This window comes from Rhododendron vialii, chromosome 4a (assembly GCF_030253575.1).
Source record: "Rhododendron vialii isolate Sample 1 chromosome 4a, ASM3025357v1".
Lineage (NCBI taxonomy): Eukaryota > Viridiplantae > Streptophyta > Magnoliopsida > Ericales > Ericaceae > Rhododendron > Rhododendron vialii.
In genome coordinates, this window is record NC_080560.1 from 18,731,219 (window position 1) to 18,753,008 (window position 21,790).

The 21,790-nt window shown below is 36.3% G+C and overlaps 1 protein-coding gene across 1 annotated transcript; it reads right to left on the reverse strand.

Annotated features, from left to right (window-relative positions):
- Positions 1-12,126: 12,126 nt before the first annotated feature.
- Positions 12,127-13,918, reverse strand: LOC131322490 (uncharacterized). The gene is made up of 3 exons (XM_058353823.1): positions 13,418-13,918; positions 12,561-12,839; positions 12,127-12,385 (listed from the first exon to the last, which is right to left on the reverse strand). The coding sequence occupies exons 1-3, from the start codon at positions 13,778-13,780 to the stop codon at positions 12,311-12,313; spliced, it is 717 nt and encodes a 238-aa protein (XP_058209806.1). The 5' UTR covers positions 13,781-13,918; the 3' UTR covers positions 12,127-12,310.
- Between the last annotated feature and the right edge of the window lie 7,872 nt (positions 13,919-21,790).

A 21,790-nucleotide genomic window follows, 5' to 3' on the forward strand; every position in this document is an offset into this window, starting at 1 on the left:
CTTCGTACGGTACTACAATCTTTCTCGTATCCACATTTATCTTCATCAAATCCCTTTATTGCAAAACCTTTTCCTTTCTTTTAATCAAGTGTTTCCTATCAATAATCACTAGGGTCACCTCGGGTCTAGTTCCCTCGAGCGTAGGGTCACCCCGAGTCTATTCCCGTAATAATAGTAATCAGTTGGGTCACCTCGGGTCTAGTTCCCTTGAGCGCAGGGTCACCCCGAGTCTTTTCCCTCAATAACGACCACTTGGGTCACCGTTCACATTTTTCATAATCGTCATCGTTTCATAATCAATTTCATCATCACTCTGTCGGTCTTACCACAAAACTTCAATTAACCATTACCTGACTTCCTAAATATACATGTTCATGTATTTTCATTAGCTTACCCATTCGCATCAGACCTAGCGTATTAAGCCCACATATATAATCCTACAATACTCTATCCATTAGTTTCTATACTTGAACCTCATAGGGAGGGTGCCAAAAGGATTGAAAGACTTGACGAGTCGGTTGGACACAAGTTATTATATCTTCTCAAACAGTTCTTTCACAACATTGATTTCACTTCAAGTATTCTAAACACTCTACCAATCAACCACATTGATTTCATTTCAAGACTCCGACTAATTAACTAATACACGCCCTTTCCTTTAAGCACACCACATATCAACCCACGACTAGACTCTACGATGCCTGGTCTTCTAGTTTCTATACTTGGAGTCCGTAAAGCATATACTAAAGGAATCTAAAGAATTCTACGAGTCGAGGGAAAACGGATTGCGATGCTACTCATCGGATCCCTAGATATGTTCAAGTGTATTGCTCGTATTTCAATGTGCAATAACGTCCATTGGATATCACTCTAAGTGAGGAACGAGTAATACTCTCCAAAACATTTGAAAGAATGTGCAAACAACCACATTAAAGTTGATGGGAAGCTTCAAAATGCGAGTTGGAAGATGTAGGAAAGCAGCTGAACGAGTCCTACTGGTAGAACTTGACCTACCGGCAGGGTTAAACCTCCTACCGGTAGAAATTGGAAACAAAAAGGCCAACAGTTGAACGAAACAATTTTTGCATTAGACCTACCGATAGAACTTGAATACGTTGAGCAGTTTTTGAGCTGCTGCGGTACGTTTGAGCTGGTTACGAAGGAATTTCTCAATCGTCCTACCGGTAGGTGAAAAGTTCCTACCGGTAGGGAGAGCAACTTACAAACGACTTCGACAGAAAATTTTAGGTTTCGATCCAATCTCAAATACAACCGATACAAACTCGAACAAGGTATAGAAACATTCAAATAGCATATAAAGAGAGATAGAATTCTCTACCTCAAGTCAGAGGGTGAAATCCAAGCAATTTGAACGAGCCCTAGCTTCCGGAACCTCAAAATCAACTAAATACTCCTCTCCGAGCTAAACCCCACTGAATACAAGCTCAAGATCACGTACGGAGGGTAGAATGAAGGTCAATCTTCATGAGTTTTGAGGTTGGAGGTGAAATTTTAGAGTGGGAGGGAGAGAAATGGAGAGAGAGCTGGGAGAGGGAGAGAGAACGGGAGAGGGGAAAAATGGGAAATGAATTCCCTAGGCACACACATATACACACACACACACCAAATTACACTAACACCCTTGACTTTCAAACCTTGCACATTAACCCACAACTATAATTTCCACATTAAACCAATATTTGTCCACTTATAAAACATTAAAATTTAAAAGAAATTTACGGGTCTCTAGACTAAACGGGTGGATTTTATATAGATTCGAGATAATCATAAATCTTGAAGCAAGTGTATTAAAAAGTATATATAGTTCTCAAAAGTCAAAACAATTCTATCGTCTCTCATATGTTCACGTACTCTTTTTTTTCATGAGCGAAAGTAAAATACGTTGTTTGAAAATACTAAATCGTAACAAATTTCCAAGAATAAAGTGAAGAATAAAAAGCTGGTTGAAATTTTTAAACAAACCTCCCCCTCCTCTAGTAGTCACTTGAAACCGAGATCTCCAAGTTTTAAAAAAAAAGAAAAAAAAAGAACTACTATATACCAAAAACTTGTCTCAAAGAAACAAATAATTAATACTCCATTAAGGATATGAGGGATTTAAAATGGATATTTTTTTGATTTATAAATGGATTGACTAGTTATGGAAAAATCAATGCTAGTAGGACAGATTTGTAATGATTTACTAACATAACTCCAAACACAATTACTTTTGGGTCTTGTTCCACTGAGTTTTTTGAATTTTTTTTGTTTTGTCCTTTTCCTAAAAAAATTGCGTTTGTTAGTTTTGTGCCTCATTTTTGTGAATTATTGATATTCGTTTCAAATAAAGGAATCAGAAAAGTTAAAATTTGTACTTTTACCCAAATATTTTCAGAAATATCCAAGAAAAAGCTTCCGAAACTGGCTCGCTAGGCTTCACCTTGAATATTTGTTGAAATATCCAAGAAAAAGCTTCCGAAACTGGCTCGCTAGGCTTCACCTTGGATATTTCAACAAATATTTGGATAAATTCACAATTTTTAACTTTTTTGATTTATCTTGACGAAATGAATTAATAATTCACAAAAGTTTGGCGTAAAACTAACACACACAAATAAAAAAGCCACCATACTTCCTAAAAAAAGTGACTTACGGTACTCTCTCTAAAATACAGAAGCACCACTTTCTAACCCTAAAACAGCCGCCACACTTCCTTTTCCTCCTTCTCCCTTGGGTGTATACCCAAATATGGGTGTTGCGATGGGAGGGATCAATTTCTGCCTTCAGATCTGGTTTCCCTTTCCCTTCTCCACCAAAACTGCTTATTGTTCTCCGCCGCTCCACTTCTGGATTTGCAGTCGCGTAGTCACCAGTGGCCTCATAGGTCACCTACTTGGGAGCTTGATTGGTAGGGGCTAGGCAAGAGAAGGACTGCTCAATAATGGAGGGAGTGTATTTTTTTTTTGTTTTATTTCATTTTTTGTTCAGATTTAGTTCGGTTTCTGTCCGAATTTAATCTGATTTATGTTTGGTGGTTTGTTGGTCATGTGTTTGAAATTAGTTTTATTTTTTGCGAATCTGATCTCGCTAGCGAGTTTGAAATAGGGATGTACATATTATGCTTTAATCGCCCTCTCTAATAGTTTGTCCACTATGTGGGCGCCTATTTATGGGAGGGAGGGGGGCTGCTATCCCTTGGGGGGACAGCATACTGCTACGCCCCATTTTGGGGCCCATCCTGGTCTTGCTCCGATGATCTAAATCGTTCACTTTGTAGAGCTTGTCGAGTAGAACAACTATGCAAAAAATTAGCTTAATTGGATATCATTAAGTACCTGATCGGAACCTTTTTATCTTAAAAAGAATGGATCCGAAATACTGGATCAAATCCACTGTAACCCATGGACTGAGAGTTATATGGGCTCCGATCAGGTATTTAATGATATCCAATTAAGCTGATTTTTTGCATAGTTGTTCTACTCGACGAGCTCTACAAAGTGAACGATTCAGATCATCGGAGCGAGACCGGGGTGGGCCCCAAAATTGGGACAGCAGCCCCCCCGCGTCCCCTATTTATATGGGCGCCTATTTATGCTCATAGGGTTCCTTTCTGTTGTGTAAGCTTTCGCCTCGCAGTTAAATACAATTTTTCACATTTGTTGAAAAAAAAAAAACCCTCCAAAAAACTTATATAATAGACCAAGGCCTTAAAGCCGTTCAATACTGTTCGGTACACATGATTCCAATTGTATCGAACAGTTTCGAACACAGTCGACCCTGGAAGTTGTGTTCAATGTTCATTTTCGAGAGTCTCTTTTCGCACCCACCCCCCCCCCCCCCGACACACCCCTCCCCTCCGTACCTCACCACCTTTCCTCCCTTGCCCCTCCTCTTCCCCCCAGTTTTGTCTTCTTTTTTTTACTTTTAAAAAGACTTTAATTACTGCTCCCTTTTCTTTTTCTTTTTTTACTTTTACTAGTTTTTTTTGTTTTACTTTTAAAAGACTTTAATTATTGTTTTGTCTTTTTTTTTATTTTACTAATGCTAGTTTTTTTTACTTTTAAAAGACTTTAATTACTGTTCCTTTTATTTATTTATTACTTTTACTAGTTTTTTTGTTTTACTTTTAAAAGACTTTAATTATTGTTTTAGTTTTTTTTTTTTTTAACTTTTACTAGTTTTTTTTTGTTTTACTTTTAAAAAACTTTAATTACTGTTTTAGTTTTTTTTCTTACTTTTACTAGTTTTTTTGTTTTACTTTTAAAAGACATATAAAGAGTAAAATATATAAATAAAAGACCTAAATAAATAGATAAATGAATAATTAATTAAATAACGTAAATGGATTAAGAAATTAAATTAAAAAATTATGTAAAAAAAAAAAGTGTTCCAATTTTGAATTCTTTTGAATTGGTGCGAAGATCTTGTTTTTCTTATCAGTTAATCTTAAATGGTCGTAATGAATTTTTGGCTCTAAGGCCTTTCATTAAGCACCTTAAGAGAGACCTGAAACTAAATAAAGAGCCTTAGGGTGCTCGTTGAAAGGCTTTAGAGCCAAAAATTTATTATGACCATTGAAGATAAAATGATAAAAAAAAATAAAATTTTTGCACCGATTCAACCGGATTGTAAATCGGAACATTTAAATAATATTAAATAAATAAAAATGAAAAAAGGGGTATTAGTAAATAACAGAGAAATATGAGAAAATGGGTGGTTGTATTTCTGGGGGTATTTTCGGAGAGTGGGGAGTGGAGCCGGGGGGGGGGGGGGGGGGGGGGGGGGGGTGTGTTTGTGTGTGTCGAGGGGGTGCGAGAAGAGAATTACTTTGTTCGGTTGCCAATTTAGTTTTGTTTCCAATCATTACCTTATATATTTCTCCAATCATTATCTTATATCTCTAATTATTAATTTTATTTCTCTCTCTATCTATCTCAAATCATTACCCTTATCTCCAATCATTACCTTATTTCTCTCTCCACCTACTACCAAAATTAAATTAAACTAAACTACCAACCAAACACAACCACATTCAACGAAGAGCACCTCGATTGAAGCGACAACCAGCTCCTCCAGTCAAACAATGGGAAAATTGTTAATAGTTGTTGTGTTTTGTTTCGTTTTTAATTACAGTTTTTTTTTTTCTCAAGTCTTCTTAAAAAGACAGCGTGCTTGCTTCCCTCTATGTGTGTGGTCAAAGAGACCCAATCGATACCGTTCGTTGACTCGAAATCAGTTCCGTCAGATTTCAGTGATCGGACGGCTGCCTTTGCGGCCCATTAAAGCAAAAAACTGTGGGCCCCCTAAATTAACCATTTTTGTGCTTTAAGAGTCCTAGCGGTTTCACGTGCCTACGGAATTTCCTATCTCCCTAGCAAAAGAGAATCTGTGGGCCCAAGTATTTAATTAATTACTCCCTACTAACCATTTTGCTAAAACTAAGGATTTTTTTTTTCTATGGTGGTAGAAAAATTGGAGCAGTCTAATTTTGATTATTCTTGACCTATTTTCATGCTTAGATCATTCATATCATAGAGTTGTTAAAAATTTAAATCATTTCAAAATCAAGTTGATCGAAGATAGTCAATGAGTATTGAAATACAATTTATCTTAGATGACTCAATTTTGATTTACTGTGTTATTAGTCAGATATATATCGATCAACATGATTTTGACTGAACAAATATTTCTCTTGACAATCTTTCAAGAGGGAAGAATCTTAGATGCACCTAAAAGCTGAAACTGGGCTGGTCTAATTTCTCTTCAAAATTGAATCAGTCTAATTCTGATTATGGTAGACTTATTTTCATGGTCTGATCGTTTATATTGTAGAGTTGTTAAAAATTTAAATCATACCCAAATTAAGTTGATTGAAAATAGTCAATGAGTATTTAAATTCTATTTCTCTTAGATGACTTGATTTTGAGTTAGCATGTCAAACAATTTTTTAATCATGTTAATCGAATTGATCAACATGATTTTGACAGCACAAATATTTCTCTTGACAATTTCATAAGAAGGACAAAACCGAGATGGATTCCTAAAGGCCGAAATTGAGACGGTCTAGTTTTTCTTCAAAATTGGATCAGTCTAGTTTTGGTTATTCTAGACTTATTTCATTCATATTGTGGAGTTCTTAAACATTTAAATCATGGACGGAGGGACCGTGCTACGCAGCGTGCTGTGCGGGGTAAATCGCCGCCGCTCCGGTCTCGGTTTGATGATCGGAAACTTTCACTTCTTAGAGCTCGTCGAGTAGAACAATTGTTCCAAAAATCAGCTTGATTGGATATCATTAAGTGCCTCATCCGAACGTTATTATCTTGAAATGAATGGATCCGAAACACTAGATTAAAATCCACTGTTTTTTGGTACACTTAATAATTTCAAGATAATAATGTTCGCATGAGGCACTTAATGATATCCGAATGAACTGATTTTTGGTACACTTGTTCTACTCGACGAGCTCTACGAAGTGAACATTTTCGATCATCAAACCGAGACCGGAGCGGCGGCGATTCGCCCCGCACAGTACGCTGCGCAGCACGATCCCTCAGTCCTTTAAATCATATCAAAATTAAGTTGGTCGAAAATAGTCAATAAGTGTTTAAATTCTATTGCTCTTAGATGACTCAATTTTGTTTTTTAGTGTGCCAGATAAGTTTTTAATCGTGTTTATTGGATATCGATCAACATGATTTTGACTGCACAAATATTTCTCTTGATAATTTTTCAAAGATGGGCGGATCCAAGACAAATCCTAAAAAGCGAAATTGAGCCGGTCTAATACTTTTTCAAAATTGGAACAGTCTAGTTTTGATTATTCTATACTTATTTTCACGGTCATGTTGTTAAAAAATTAAAATTGTATCAAAATTAAGTTGATCGAAAATAGTCAACGAGTATTTAAATTCTATTTATCTTAGATGACTCAATTTCTATTTAGTGTGTTAGATATTTTGTTAATTGATTTTGACGGCGCAAAATATTTCTCTTGACAATTTTTTTAAGATGGACGAATATGAGATGAATGCCTAAAAGCCGAAATTGAGCTGGTCTAGTTTTGATTATTCTAGACTTATTTTTCATGCTCATATGTTCATATTGTAGATTGTTGGAAATCTAAATCATATCAAAATTAAGTTGATCGAAAAAAGTCAACTATTTATCTTAAATGACTCGGTTTCGATTTAGTGTGTCAAACAATTTTTAATTGTGTTAATCAGATATGGATCAAATTCAAACAGTTGGTTAACGGAACTGAACCACATCGTTTGATGTGGTTTTCAACTGAAAATATCACACTCTCAACTTTCAACATAATAATAGTAGCTTTTCAAAAGGAAAATCATCGCTAAGATATGTCATAATACCCCAAAAGCTTTTCCATAATCAATCCAAGAGTACAAACATGTCCAAAGTTTATAATAATGGCACACTGTCCCCAAATTACATAGTTAAATAAAAGACGACAAGTTTAGAGATTACATGATTTTCAAGTCAAAAGATTAGCTCAAAATTACAATCACATCTCCGAAAAGAGTTTTACAAAGATGCCAAAATAATTCTTCCATGTTAGCTTTCAAAACGATGAAGTCATATGCACATCAAACACTCCACATCAATGCCACGTCAAACACTCCACATCAATGCCCTTGAGGTGTACCTTGAAATGATAATAAATTGAGCTACACAAGTCCAGTAGATAAATCTTTGCTCCAACTATATGCACATGAGATGGTTAATGCACCGGAAAGAACATTGACACTAATAAATAAAGTTTCCCACATGAGCAAGAGCAAGAGGATAAGATTTGATTTGTCATCGGACCACCATCGCACCAAAGGACCATCACCATCACCACCACCGTTGTTGAAACCCAAAGCGGCACCTTGATGATGAAGGATAAGTCGAGAGAAATGAAAAAGAAGGAAAATTACAAAGAAACTCTCAGATTTGAGATCGAGAGAGAAAATACTCTCACTAGACATGAAGGATTATTGAAAGCGAGAAAAGAGACCATCACTTATGGAGAAGGAAAACGCCCATCAAGGATAAAACCCTCCCCTCCCGCTGCTGCATCATCAGGGTGGTGAAAACCTTAAGGGGAGGGTGGGGAAAAATAAAAAAAGACAGAAAATGGCAAGGGTTTTTTCCTTAGAGAGAGAAAGTTTGGGTTAGAGAGAAAAAAAAACCCGTATATCAGACATACACATTGACACAGCTTTGAGACGTCAAAATCTAAATCGCCTCTAAATAAATTATCACGAACACCTACTAAGATCTTGATTCAACTTATACTGAATACTAAAACCGAATGTCTCTCCATCTCTCTAATCGTTCTCCCATCTCTCTCTCTCTCTCTCATACACACACACAAACACACTCCCTCTCTTGTATAGAGAAAGGGTTGAAATGTTATGAACACTAGTAGTACGTACAGTATATAGTAGTGTTCAAGGGCATTTTCATCTTAATAATGCCCAAACAAATAGTAATATTTTTCCTACAACAATTGCTCAGGTAACTAAGGGTTTTAGTTGGTTAACATTTATAGACGAGGGGCCCCGGAATTTAACCTTTTTTTCACTATTGGAGACCATATATATCTTCGTCAATTTGAAGAAAACTTGGACTAGTCTAGTTCTGATTATTCTAGACTATTTTCCATGATCACAGATCATTCATATTATAGAGTTGTTAAAAATTAACATATCAAAATTAAGTTGATCGGAAATATATAGTCAATGACTATTTAAATTCTATTTATTTTAAGTGGCCGTGTTTCGATTCAGTGTGGTGACACGTTAATCAGATATCGATCAACATGATTTTGACACACAAATATTCCTCTAGACTATTTTTTAAGATGAATGGATCTAAGACGAATCCCTAAAAGCCATGTTCGTCTTGACTATTTTTTAAGATGGATGGATCCGAGATGAATCCCTAAAAGTCGAAACTGAGCCGGTCTAGTTTTTCTTCAAAATTGGAATGGAGACCGTTCATTTTCTATTTTCCAATCCAAAAGTTTTCTTTTGCAAACCATTGGAAGTTAGATTCAAGGATTATTTGTGAAGAAAACTATTGCAAAATGAATTTGAAAGCATTGAGATTGAAGTTTTTCAGAATCAATTTTAAAGTAGTTTTAAGTTTTTGATCGACTATATATAGAAAAAGAACTTTAGAAAAACACATTGACACAACTTCGATCGAGATGCATGCCAAAATCGATCTGAACTCACCTCTGAATTAATAACCTAATCACAAACAAGCCTCTATTCAACTATATATATATATATATATATATATATATATAAAGTACTTAACGCCTTCATTAAAATTACTATGCATCCTTTCGGATTTTCTTTTGGGTGATGATATATACTAGTAAGAAAAGATTTACAATGTGCTTTACTGCTTTTAAACGTCCCCTCCATCGTCGGTTAAGCCGCAGATCGAATAGATAGTCACGTGTACTATGCATCGATGCTGTTCCGTTGAGCGCGCGGTTGAGCTGCAGATTAGATATTAATTACCTACGTACCCCTTAATTATTTCATCCTACTAACCACGCCTAAACGAGTTAACGCAATGTTCAAATTACTACTAGTTTTTACAGCTTTTCTCGATCGAGTGCAAGTCTAAAGGCATTGCTCGAATCAAAGATTTGTAAAGAAAATAAAAAATACAAAGTGAGATAACATATTTTTCGACTATCCTGTCATTTCTTCTAGTTTAATTACTTCGATGAGATAATTAAAAATTTCTGCGATTGCGTTTTGAAAAAAATTTCTCAACTTAAAAAATATTCATTACCTCTACTTCCAATCATTACTCACATCTATTTTCAATCATTATTCTCAATTCTCTCTCTATCTCTCTCCAATCATTACATTTACTTTCAAGTATTATTCTCATTTATCTCTCTACTCATAACCCTACAAAATTTTTCAAAAATTTCTCAAAACCTCATCCAAACACAGTTGAATTCATATAATACAATTGGGCCCAATGTCCCAATTTGTCTCTTAGGCCCAATGTCCCAGTTGGGCTCATCGCTAGACCATATAATACAATTGGGCCGATAGTCCAGACGATCGAGGTTGCATGTTTGCACTCCTAGTCCCGCGCGTAGAAAAATTTCTACATCAATGTGTTTGTTTGGTGCAACTGTTGAAATCAACTGGTGGAGTACTATTTTTGTTTTTGGTTTATAGCTAGTGAATTTAGATCTTAAACTTTAAGCCCAAGGTTTTTTAGGTTTTTTTTTTTGGGTACATTGGAAAAACAAAAGAAATTACACCATCTCAAAAGTTACTCCTGTCATATCTGCCGCTAGAAGGGGGATTATGTCATCAAGTGGGATGGTACGTGACACCGTTTTTTTTCTTCTTGATCCACTACCAAATTTGCAAGTTTGTCTACGATCTTGTTGCCCTCCCTTAACGTGTGGTGCAGAGTGCAACACATGACAGACATGTGAGCTTTGCATTCTTTGATTAGAATTACATGTGAAGTCTTCTAACAAGCCAAGGAAGTTTTTTTTTTCCTAATAAATACTTTAAGTTGAAGTTGTTAACTTGTTAGGCGAAAATTTGAACATTATCAAATCAAGCGCATTATTTCTGGCAATAAAGTTGGTTGAGTCATCAACTCTTCATACCTGACTCCAGTTTCTGAAACAAATTACTGACTTACTGTCTACTCGTATTGCATATTTGCTTATTTGCAATACCAGAATTTGGCAAGAGCAGTGGATTCCAGCGTTGTCGACTTTCAAACCCATCACTTTAAGGAATACACTAGCTGATGATGCTCGGGTTAGTGAGTTACTTTTGTCACACCCACGAAGATGGAACACTCACGAGGTGAAAAATGTCTTCTGGCCCGTTGATGTGGAAAACATTTTCATATCCCCTTCGATAATGTTGCTAAAGACTCATTCGTTTGGCACCACACAAAGCATTGGGGATTCATATTATCATTTGATCATGAAACATGGCTTGAGCAATCCGGTGGCAATGATCAAGAGGAACCACCAACCAGTAATGGGGGATCTAGTCATCCATGTAAATCCTCATGCTAGGAAGATACGAGATGATTACAAGTGCCAAATTTGAAAAGCTGAAACCCAATCTGTTATCCATGTAATTCACGATTGCACATCGGCCAAAGAGACTTTTGGCATTATGGAAGTTCTTGATTGTGCTGGGGCCTATGGCTAGTTGTGGTTCCTCAACATTTGGGCTAGTTATGTTGGCCGAGACTTTAATGTTTTGCTGGAAATTATGGAGTAACCGGAATGAGTTTTGGCATGATGAGCGCAGCAAAAATCCAGAGGAAATTGTTAGGGGTGCAGTGGAAAATTCGGCTTCATTTCAGAGGGCCAACGAAGAGTGTATATCTGCAAGTAGTGAGAAAGGAATCCAAAATAAACGGTCACCTCCAACCAATGGTGTTCTGTAGGTGAATTTTGATGGGGCCATTTTTCGGATGCGGAGTGGTCATTAGAGATGGCATGGGCAAATTAATCATAGGTGCATGTGTCGAAGAAAATCATAGCAATGGGGGCAGCATTATATGCAGAGTCGATGGCAACTAGGGAGGTGGTCCTGTTTGCTATTACTTTAGCTTTCTTTATTCTGACATTGTTTTGGAAGGAGATTCACTTGAAGTAATCAAGGCTATCGGTTGCCAGTCAGGATCTCAGGCTTCACATGAGGTGATTCTAGATGATGTTAGGCAAGAATCTAGTTGTTTTAGGAAGATTGGGTTTAGTCGTGTGCGTAGAATCGGTAACTGGGTAGCTCACCACTTAGCTAAGTATGCATATATGGGTGGAAGTGGCTCGGACTCTGTAATGCCGTTCCTCATATAACTGATGTTTTCATGTTGAATTAGTAAACTACTGCTACTTTAATAAAAAAAATACACGTGTGAGAGAAATAGCAATAAAGTAATTCTTGTTTGACTGTCTAATACTACTTACTGCAAGAGGAGAACCAATAATCATTCTATACGGACATGCTTGTACTTGGTTTTCATGATTGCAATATATGTTAAAGTCTGTTTCATGTTCTAAAAAAAATAAAAAAATAAAATTTTGAGAAAAACTTGTTATTCTTTGTACAGTTCTTAATAAATTTTTTATTTATCTATCTCTTTATCTCTCTATTTATTATTATTCATTACATTAATTTTTTTTCTTGAAACTCAAAACCAAACAAATATGCCAATAATTTCTGACAAACTAGTATTGAGAATAAATTTAATAAGTCAATTACCCGCTAAAACGTCAATGAAGGGGTTAAAATGTCAAGTGTCTCAGATAATTGTCAACTCTGTCTGCCTCAACATACTGTGAAAAGCTTGAATAGACTATCTGAAAAAAGATCAAGTCAATCAATTCATAATCAGGCCAGGGTCAACCTATTTATCACCGAAAAAATAGATGCACGTACCTTTTTTATCCAAAAAGAAAAGAGAAGAGAAAATAGATGTACCTAAATCAATGCAATTTTTTACAAGAAGAGGGATGAAAATAAGTGGAATTTTACCTGGCCAAGGGAAGAGCATAGTTCCATGCAAGATTTCCAAAAACAATCAGTCTTCAGGATGTTTCTTAAATAAACCCAGATTGCACAACACAGCAATGCTACAATTGCAATAACCATTAAATTCCTTGTTCTCCTTGAAAAATATTTCTTCAAAATTAAAGCAAGGTACAACAAGATGATAAGAGTGTATAAAACAATTCCTTTTTGGTTGTTCTGAGAAATTGATTGGGAGAGAAGAGCAATGAATCCAATAACAATTGAACCGATGCACATTGGTTCCTGCATATCACAATTGTAAAAGTTTTCTGTTAAAAAACAGCATAAAAATGACCGTGTTTAATCAATCGGATAGACACTAGGAATCTATACACTTTATATGATGGATAATTTTAATGAATAGTAGTGACGGGATTAGTAATACCGTGGATCGAAATGTTTTACGGGACTGATTGTTGTACCTATTGTTACAATCAACCAAAGAAACCGAAAATTGCTCAAGCGACAAGTAAGAGGCAAAAGCAAGTGCTTTACAAGCACAAATATATAGTAATTCAACTATGACTCTAGTTCGACTCCAACTAAGCGCAAAGAATTTTGGACCATCCTCTTGCAGGTATAAGTTTTGCAAAATAACGGTAGAAGGAGGCTCCAGTTTACGGTGCAACCCCCACAATATACAGTTACAGGTACTCAGATCTATCTGACAAAATTTCTTATCCACTCTCATGTCTAATCCGTCCAATCAAATGATCCCTTCAAGTACTAGAAGATTACAGCTTAGAAGTGCACCCACGTTAAAAAAAAAAAAAAAGTGAAGCATAACTGTGCTTTAGAAATTTTCCATGAAATAGTAGTACCTCATAAGGAAAATGTCTCAGTTGAATAGATGAAAAATGAGCATCTGGGTGTCCCAGATTCGAGGTTTGATTGGAAGGAGTGGCTTTGTTCTCGGAGGTTCGAGGCCGAAATTTCCCGAGAATCCGAAGGAATTTCGATTTCCAGGATTTTCCTCTCCTGGGAAAGGGAAAATGCGGCTCTGATTTCTTGGATTGGAGCAGAGAAGGGCAGAGCTTGAGCTTTAGATTGAGCTTGATTGGGAATGGAAATGACTTGGAAGTAGTGGGTAAAATGGTGATGGCCTTGAACTTGAAATGAAAGGTTTTGGCCTTGGCATTGACGTTGATCTGCAGTGTCTGATGCCTCTCTGGTTCCATTACCATTATGAGGAGGAGAAGACCAAAAGCACCAAACACACAGAACCCTAAAGCATAATGGCAAATTGGCAATGCTTAATCTATACTATTAATGTGCTTTTTCCTCTCTCATGAATACGTTCAAGATTCCATCCAGATCCACAAGAGCATCTCCTTTTACCTATTTTAATACTCAAATTTAAAAATGGGACAAAAACCACAAAAATCTCTCTTTAATCTTTGATCCAAACTTTTCTCTATTTTGGATTTTACCCATTTTTTTGCCCAAATCTGAGACAACTTTTACCTTGACCCATTTCTCCAACGGCTAGTTAGAGAGAGAGAAAGAGAAAGATGTGTAAAATTTGAGTTTGATAGTTGAAGATGTGTCTACCCAAAATAAATTTTTACCCAAAATTTAACTCAAATTTAAAAAAAAATATGGGTGAAGGCCGGAAATACTCTAGCATCTCCGGACAAAGTAAAGTGAAACGAAAATAGGAATAGATAGGCCTGGTACTTATTTATTTATTATTATTATTTGCGGCCATTATTGGGTCACTGAGTTAGATTACAACAGCAAGGCCGTACGTAGATCTTGAACTTGACACCTCTCCTCTGAGCACTTAGGCCGAGTTGGGCCCCTCTCCGTCATGTTGTTGGACCAAAGGCACGTTGGCCTGGTAATTGGTAAATAGTAGTAGTATTTCGTCTCGGAGAATCTCAAGTTGGCATTACTTTACAAACGGACCCAACTCTTTATATCTTATTTGTAAAATTTGCAAGAGTGAAAATTGAGAGGATAAAGATTGAGAGCGGAGGCAGAGTGTCCTATTAAAATATTACTCATTTCATTCCAAATCTTTATTCTCTTTTGGAAATTTGTGCAACTTTTTAATTGATTATATATTGTAATTTATAATTTTCTAGGTGAGTTTAAAAACATCGTTTAAAAGAACTTATTGAAATTCATCAAACAAGATCCATATTGCATATAAATAGTATTACCAATTAAAAGTTATAATTAATTTTTTTTTTCGGTTGTGATAGAATGAGGGACAAAAAAATGATGACGGAGGGAGTATGTGACTTCGGTTGTGAACACATGGCTTTATTTAGTAATTTTTAACAGTAAGCTTAAGCTTGATGTTGGGGCAAATTTAGTTAGTAATATTGAGAAATGATATTGGCATTCCAAAAATTGATACATGCACTCCAAAAAATAAAGGAAATTGGCTTTGGAGTTACACTGATTTTGGAGTGCCTGCATCAATTTTTGGAGTGTCAATATCATTTCTCTCGAGTAATTGTATAAACTATGATATGGCAATCTATACATATTTTTCTAATCAAAGTAAATTTAATTTTTGATGGGGTTTTAATCCATGTTTTTGGAGCTCGAGGTGGAGATTGACCTTTGCTCATCTATATAAGTTTGACTCGGGGTGGAGTTACTTGAAAATTTAGCAAGTGCACGATGGTCACGTCGGTTTGAAGTTATCAAATAATGTGTGGATCCCATGTCGTAAACTATTTTGGATAGACAAATTTATTTATATATAAATATTATTCAAACTTGTATCCAACACTTTACCGAAATATACCCACTTTATCTTCGTCTCGCCCAAATTTCTCGGGCCTCTTTTCTCAAAGGAAATGATAGGAGAAAGCTCTTGACTATATGCAGGGATGGATCCAGAAATTCTCTCTAGTGAGGACATCAACTCTTACTACACTTGAACAAAAAATTACAATCAAGCACAATAATATAAATTTAGACTTTTTTTTTAACGGAAGAATCAAATTCATTAATCAAGCCATATGACATCTACAGATGAACTTCAAATACAAAACATGATATACAACAACTATAGATTTCTACCCAAATACAGAGAAACAGAGACACAATACATGAAAAGACATATGCAAGAGCCAAACGCTCACTTCTTCATACCGTCAACATAACCGGCTAACGTGGAGCGAGTATCCAGACAACACCGTCTCCGAATGGCGGAGCTCCGAATCAAAGATAACATTAAACCTGTGGAAATCAGTTACCCAATTTGGGAAAATTAGATCAGAACAAAACTCCACGGGAAGACCCACCGGGACAAAAACAGGACCCAACATCTGAACAGAAACTGGCCTCAACATCCGGACATAAACGTGACAAGAGTTCGGACAAAACAAAAAAGAAATATAAAACTAAAATCCTAACCTGCCGAAATACTCAAAATAGCCACCGCAGCACCGCCGCCACAACCACCGTACCAACCACAAGAACCACGACAGCCCCTACTGCTGCCATGCCCAGTCCCAACACATTTTATCCACTCACAGCATCGCCACCAACTGCCAAGCAAAATTGCACCATCCACCACCCGAAACGGCCAAAGCGTCGCAAGGTAAGAGACCGGCTACCTCCAACAAGGTAGAATGGCGGTCCACAATTGGATTCAGAAGGCCAGCGGAACGGGATACACGCAGCAGAATATCCAGTGGGATCTTACTAGAGGGGGGTGGGGGTGGAAATGAGGAGGGAGGAAGGAAGGGGAAGAGGGAGGGGGGAGCAACAGCCCACAGAGGAGAGGAGCGCGTGACAAGTGAGAGAGAGAGAGAGAGAGAGAGAGAGAGAGAGAGAGGCACTCGGGGGAGGAGGCGGCACCTCCCTCAATCAAACAACGGCGGCTAGGATTTCTCCGGTAAAGGTTTAAAGAGAGAAGGGAGAGCCCTCTTTGTAGAACCATTTAGATTTCATCATATGCAAAAAGGGTTATAATTTCAAAAAGCTCCTAAAAATAAATGCAAAAAGGGTTATAATCCCTTTGCGACTTCTCCAATGAGAGCCACCATCGAGGGACAAAATTGAAAAAACAATGCTCATGTTTTTTCATTAGTGAATTGTTTATAATGTGATTGTGTGTATTTATAACATTGTCCAAAAAATTAAGTGCTCCAATTTTTAATCTATTTGAACCAATGTGAATATCTTTTTTTTATTATATTATTCTAAATGGTCATAACTAATTTTTGTCTTAGAGATCTTATATGAGAGCCCTAAACAAGTTTGCAGTAGAACCTAATGAAGAACAGATACTTAAGTGCTCTAATTTTCAAACCATTTGAATCGATGCAAAGATCTTATTTTTCTGATCATTTTATTCTAAAGAATCATAATTAATTTTTGACTCTAAAGCTCTCATAATTCATTTATTGATTGATTTTTCTTTTAAAAAAAACTAAATTGAGTGGGGGCACGTGCCCATGTGCCTCATAGTGTATGCGTCCCTGCCTATATGCAATGGAATTGAAAGGAGTTGGATAGCTGTGACTTTCATTAAGACTGAAGAGGGGGGCCAGCTGTGTCCATCTTAACCGTTTGTGTTTTGTACGGTTTAGATTTAAATAAAACTTTTCAGAGCAGGTGCTATGCGCAATCTTAGCTGTTCGTTTGTGGTTTGGACGGTCCAGATTTAAGTAAAAAATTTCCTCTTCTCCGGAAAAGTTTTATTTAAATTCGGACCATTCAAAACACAGATGAACGACTAAGATGTACTTATTGTGCACCTTACTGCACAACAGCCCCCGCTTTCTAAAAAATGGATTTGCCATCTAATATAGAGTTTGAGTGTATCAGGTCACACCTAGAAGACAATTTTAGAGGTTTATATCTTCAAAATATCGTTTGCTTTGCAAGTTGATTTTGTTTGAAAATGCTCTTTTAGGATTGGTCTGTGGAAATAAACGATGGGTTCGGGGATTTAATATTATGAGTTAGGAAGATGTAGGGCTTGTTTGATATAATCTAAATTCAGCACTTAAAATTGAATAAATTAAGTAATAAGTGATTCAGTGGGTTTGATAATCACATTTTACATTACTTAACAAATTAAGTACCATTTAAAATATAGGTCAAAAAGTTAAAAAAAATTAAGTAGTTTTGCGCTATTTAATTCTGGTTGAATTTTTATGTATTTACATTCAACCATCATATCACCGCCACAACCACTCCCAGCAACACCTCCACCACCACTCCTCCACCACATCACCATCACCACTTCCTCCACTACCACCAGCACCACATCACCACCACCAACTTCACCACTCCACCACCACCACCACTAGCTCCACCATTCCACCAACACCACCACCACCACCATCACTACACCACCACCACCACCAACTTCACCACTCCACCACCACCACCACCACCACCACTTCCTCCACTACCACCACAAGTTCCACCACCGCCGCTCTCACCACCACTTCCACCACCTATACCACTCCACCACCACCACTCCTCCACCACCACCACCACCACCACTACCATCATTACACCACCACCACCGCTCCTACCACCACTACCACTACTTCACCACCACCACTCCCACAACCACCTCCACCACTCCTCGACCATTACCAGAAGTATATTGTGATTGTTAGTAAATTAAGAGAGAATTGGAACAAAATTAATTCATCATTTTTTTAATTCAGTACTTAATATATTTATCAAACAGCTTTTCAGCTTAAAAATTTCAGCATTCAGTTTCCTGTACTTAATTTTTCAGCTTTCAGTTTTATCAAACAGCCCAGTAGACACTCAACTAACGCTCTTTCGGTACTCATTTTCAGGAATATTAACTCTTTCCAAATTAATAGTCCTTGGCCATGGAAATAAAATAACTACTACAATGGACGATTCGACGATATGGATACACAAAGCCATTATATGAAATATTTATTTACATTAAACTGTCAAGGAAATAGAAAAATGAAGGTTAGCGCAACGCCGTAATCTTTGTGCCATTCATAATTTCAATACCGATCGATCACCGAATACTTGATTAAAGGGAGAATTTTTCATAAGTTCTCTATAGCACTTTCCAAACCTCCTAAATTCACTTCTAAATTTTATAACCCACTAAGTCCACTAATAGTTTTAATGACAAAAATACCCCATCTAAGAAATAAGAGCCTTGTTTGGCTAACACGAAAAAGTATTTTTTTCATATTTTTTCGTTTTTGTTGCAATCAAGCCGTCGCCGCTGCCATCACGCCACATATAATGTTATATGTGTAATAAAAAACGTATTTTTTCATTTTTCTCTATTTTTTTTATTGAACCCGTTACACTTAACATTTAACATTATATATGTGACAAATTTCTCCCTTTTTTTCTCTATTTTTCTTGTATTGATTTTTTAATGTTATATGAGTGATAAAAATTTCCTAACATACAACATTATATGAGTGAGAATTTTTTTTTAACATGCAACATTTCTTTTTGATTTTTCTTGTTTTTAGTCTTTAACGTTATATGATGGTTCATACAAAACATATAACATTATATGTGAGTTTTTGAATATCCAAATATCGCAAAAAAAAAAAAAAGAACATATAAAATTATATTTGAGCTTCTGCAGCTCTGAATCTCACAAAAAAATAGAACATAACATATAACATTATATGTGAATTTCTGTAGTTTTAAATCTCACAAAAAAATAGAATATATAACATTATATCTGAGCTTCTGTACCTCTAAGTCTCACAAAACATAACATAAAATTATATGTTCTCAAAATAACATCATATCTTTCCAACAATATTTTATATCTCAAAAAATAACATTATATGTTCACATATCATGCCACCATTATCCTTGTTTCCAATCGCGCATTGAATCCCAAGTTAAATATTGATGAGGCCACAGTGGGTCGAGCTTCATTTTTTCACCGTTTCTTCATCAAAACCTTCATCAGATCCTTCAAAATTTTGATTTTCTGCATCTGAATAACATTCTCATAACCTCTATATCTAGATATATATATATATATATATATATATATATATATATATATATATATATATATAAAAGTTCACATATAACGTTATATACTCTGTTGTCCATCACTTATTGAATTGGTTCGTGCGGCGGCCTCTTCGACTTGCTTCTGATAATATATGGATATATGCATATGTGCTTTTGAGAGGCCGCTACGCGGACCTATTCAATAAGAGAACATAAAACGTTATTAGTTCCTCTTTTTTTTTTTTAGTTTTACAGGACAATATCTCATATACAACATTAAATGGTCTCTATGCAAATTGAATTTTTTTTTATTTCAATACAAGCTCATATATATAACGTTATAACCATATATATGTATATATGGTCACAAATATTCTCATATAACCATATATAATCATATATGGATATATCCATATGTGTTTTTGAGAGGCCACTGCGCGGACCAATTCAATAAAAAAACATATAACGTTATTAGTTCCTTTGTTTTGGAGTTTTACAGGACAAAATTAGGTACCAAGTGCAAATTGTCACATATAACATATAACGTTATCAGTCGGAGAGGCCGCTGCGCGGACCAAATCAATAAGTGATTGATGAAAAACACAATATAACCTTATATATTTATTCAAAAAATTTCAGATCTCTAACCCTAGGAAAAGCACACATATAACCTTATGTATGTATTCAAAAACCTCCAAATCTGATGATAACCGGACACGGGACAAACAAAAGACCGGATCAACCTTCTTATAATATTATATTTTTTATTTTTACTACTCCAGATCTCTCTCCAGTAAAACAAATATAAGACCAGATCAACCTTTTTAATACGATAGACAAACCAACTTTAAAGCACGTTTATGAAAAAGTGGAATAACGTTATATAATTCACTGATACTACAAATTCCACACACATAACAAGTCGAAAATTCAAATTCTTTCAAGATTAGTGCAAGATATAGACTATAACCTTAAATATCAAAGAGATCTTTGGTGTTGAAGCAGTAAATTGCATTAACCTTGATTGATTTGCAGAAGACTCATTGGTGACTTTGAGAAGGAATCTTGCTAAATACCACCACTAGAACAACACCAATGAGTTGGCGGTAGGCGCCGGTCTTAACCTCGTCGATGACGGTGGGCTCCAGATCGACGAAGACGATGCGGGGTACGTGCTTCTCGACGCCAATCCCACTGAAGAATATGTTGAACGCGTCGTTGCTGCCGCCCACCGTCTTGTCGCTTGGCATTTGCCCATCGGGCTGCGTAAAAACAACCAAAAACAAAAAAAACTTAAATCGGTTAAATCGAAACGAAATGGCGTCAAGGACAACGAAAAGTTCGACGGAGGTTTGTTGAACCATAATTAGTAAAAATGGAAGGAGATTAATTAATAAATCTCTCTCAAGGAAATCCAAGTTACAAGTGTGCAGCATTAATTTCTTGTCTAACTGTGAGGGAAACCCAGATCAAGATCTTGAAGTTTAAAGAGAAATCCAGTTCAAGATTTTGAATTTCAAGAAAATCCAAGCGGCAAAAAGGAAACTAGAAATTCCAAAATTACATGGCACTGGCCGAGAATTCTACAAGGAATCTCGACTTCGAACTCCATAGGGAGACCAAGGAACCCATTGAATTGATCAAATATGACATGGGTCCTTTTGCATCAGGACATAGTCGTGGGAGAGGGAGAGGATGCAGCCGGCGGCGGAGGCGTGGCCGGTGACAGCGGCGATCATGGGCATGAGGGAGTCGGCGACTAGGGAACGGAGCTTGGAGGCCATGAGTTTGAGAGAGAGAGGAGGCTGTACGCTAGATTTGTTTGTGGTCTAGGGTTTTTCAACTTATATAGGAGGACATTTTTGTCTTAGTTTAATTTCTTTTTTAAAAGAAATGGACTCAAGGCCTTACTAAACCTATATTAGTGGACTAGAGGGGTTACAAACATTAGAAGTGGACTAACTAGATTACAAGTTCTCTATAGTGGACCCTAGACTAATTTTTTATTGATTAAATGGCATCGGAGGTTTAAGTTTAAAAAAAAAAAATCGGAAATAGGGGTTAGAGAGAGAAACTCTGAGGCAATTTGGCGGGGAGGGCGATCTCTTCTTTCTCGATTGCTTCAGTCATGATCTCTTTCTTGGCTCTGCGCACTGTTTCTATGGTTAGTTTCTTCGTCTTTCTCGTTAATCAGGGTTTCCTTATGGATCTGTCTATGGATTTTCAGG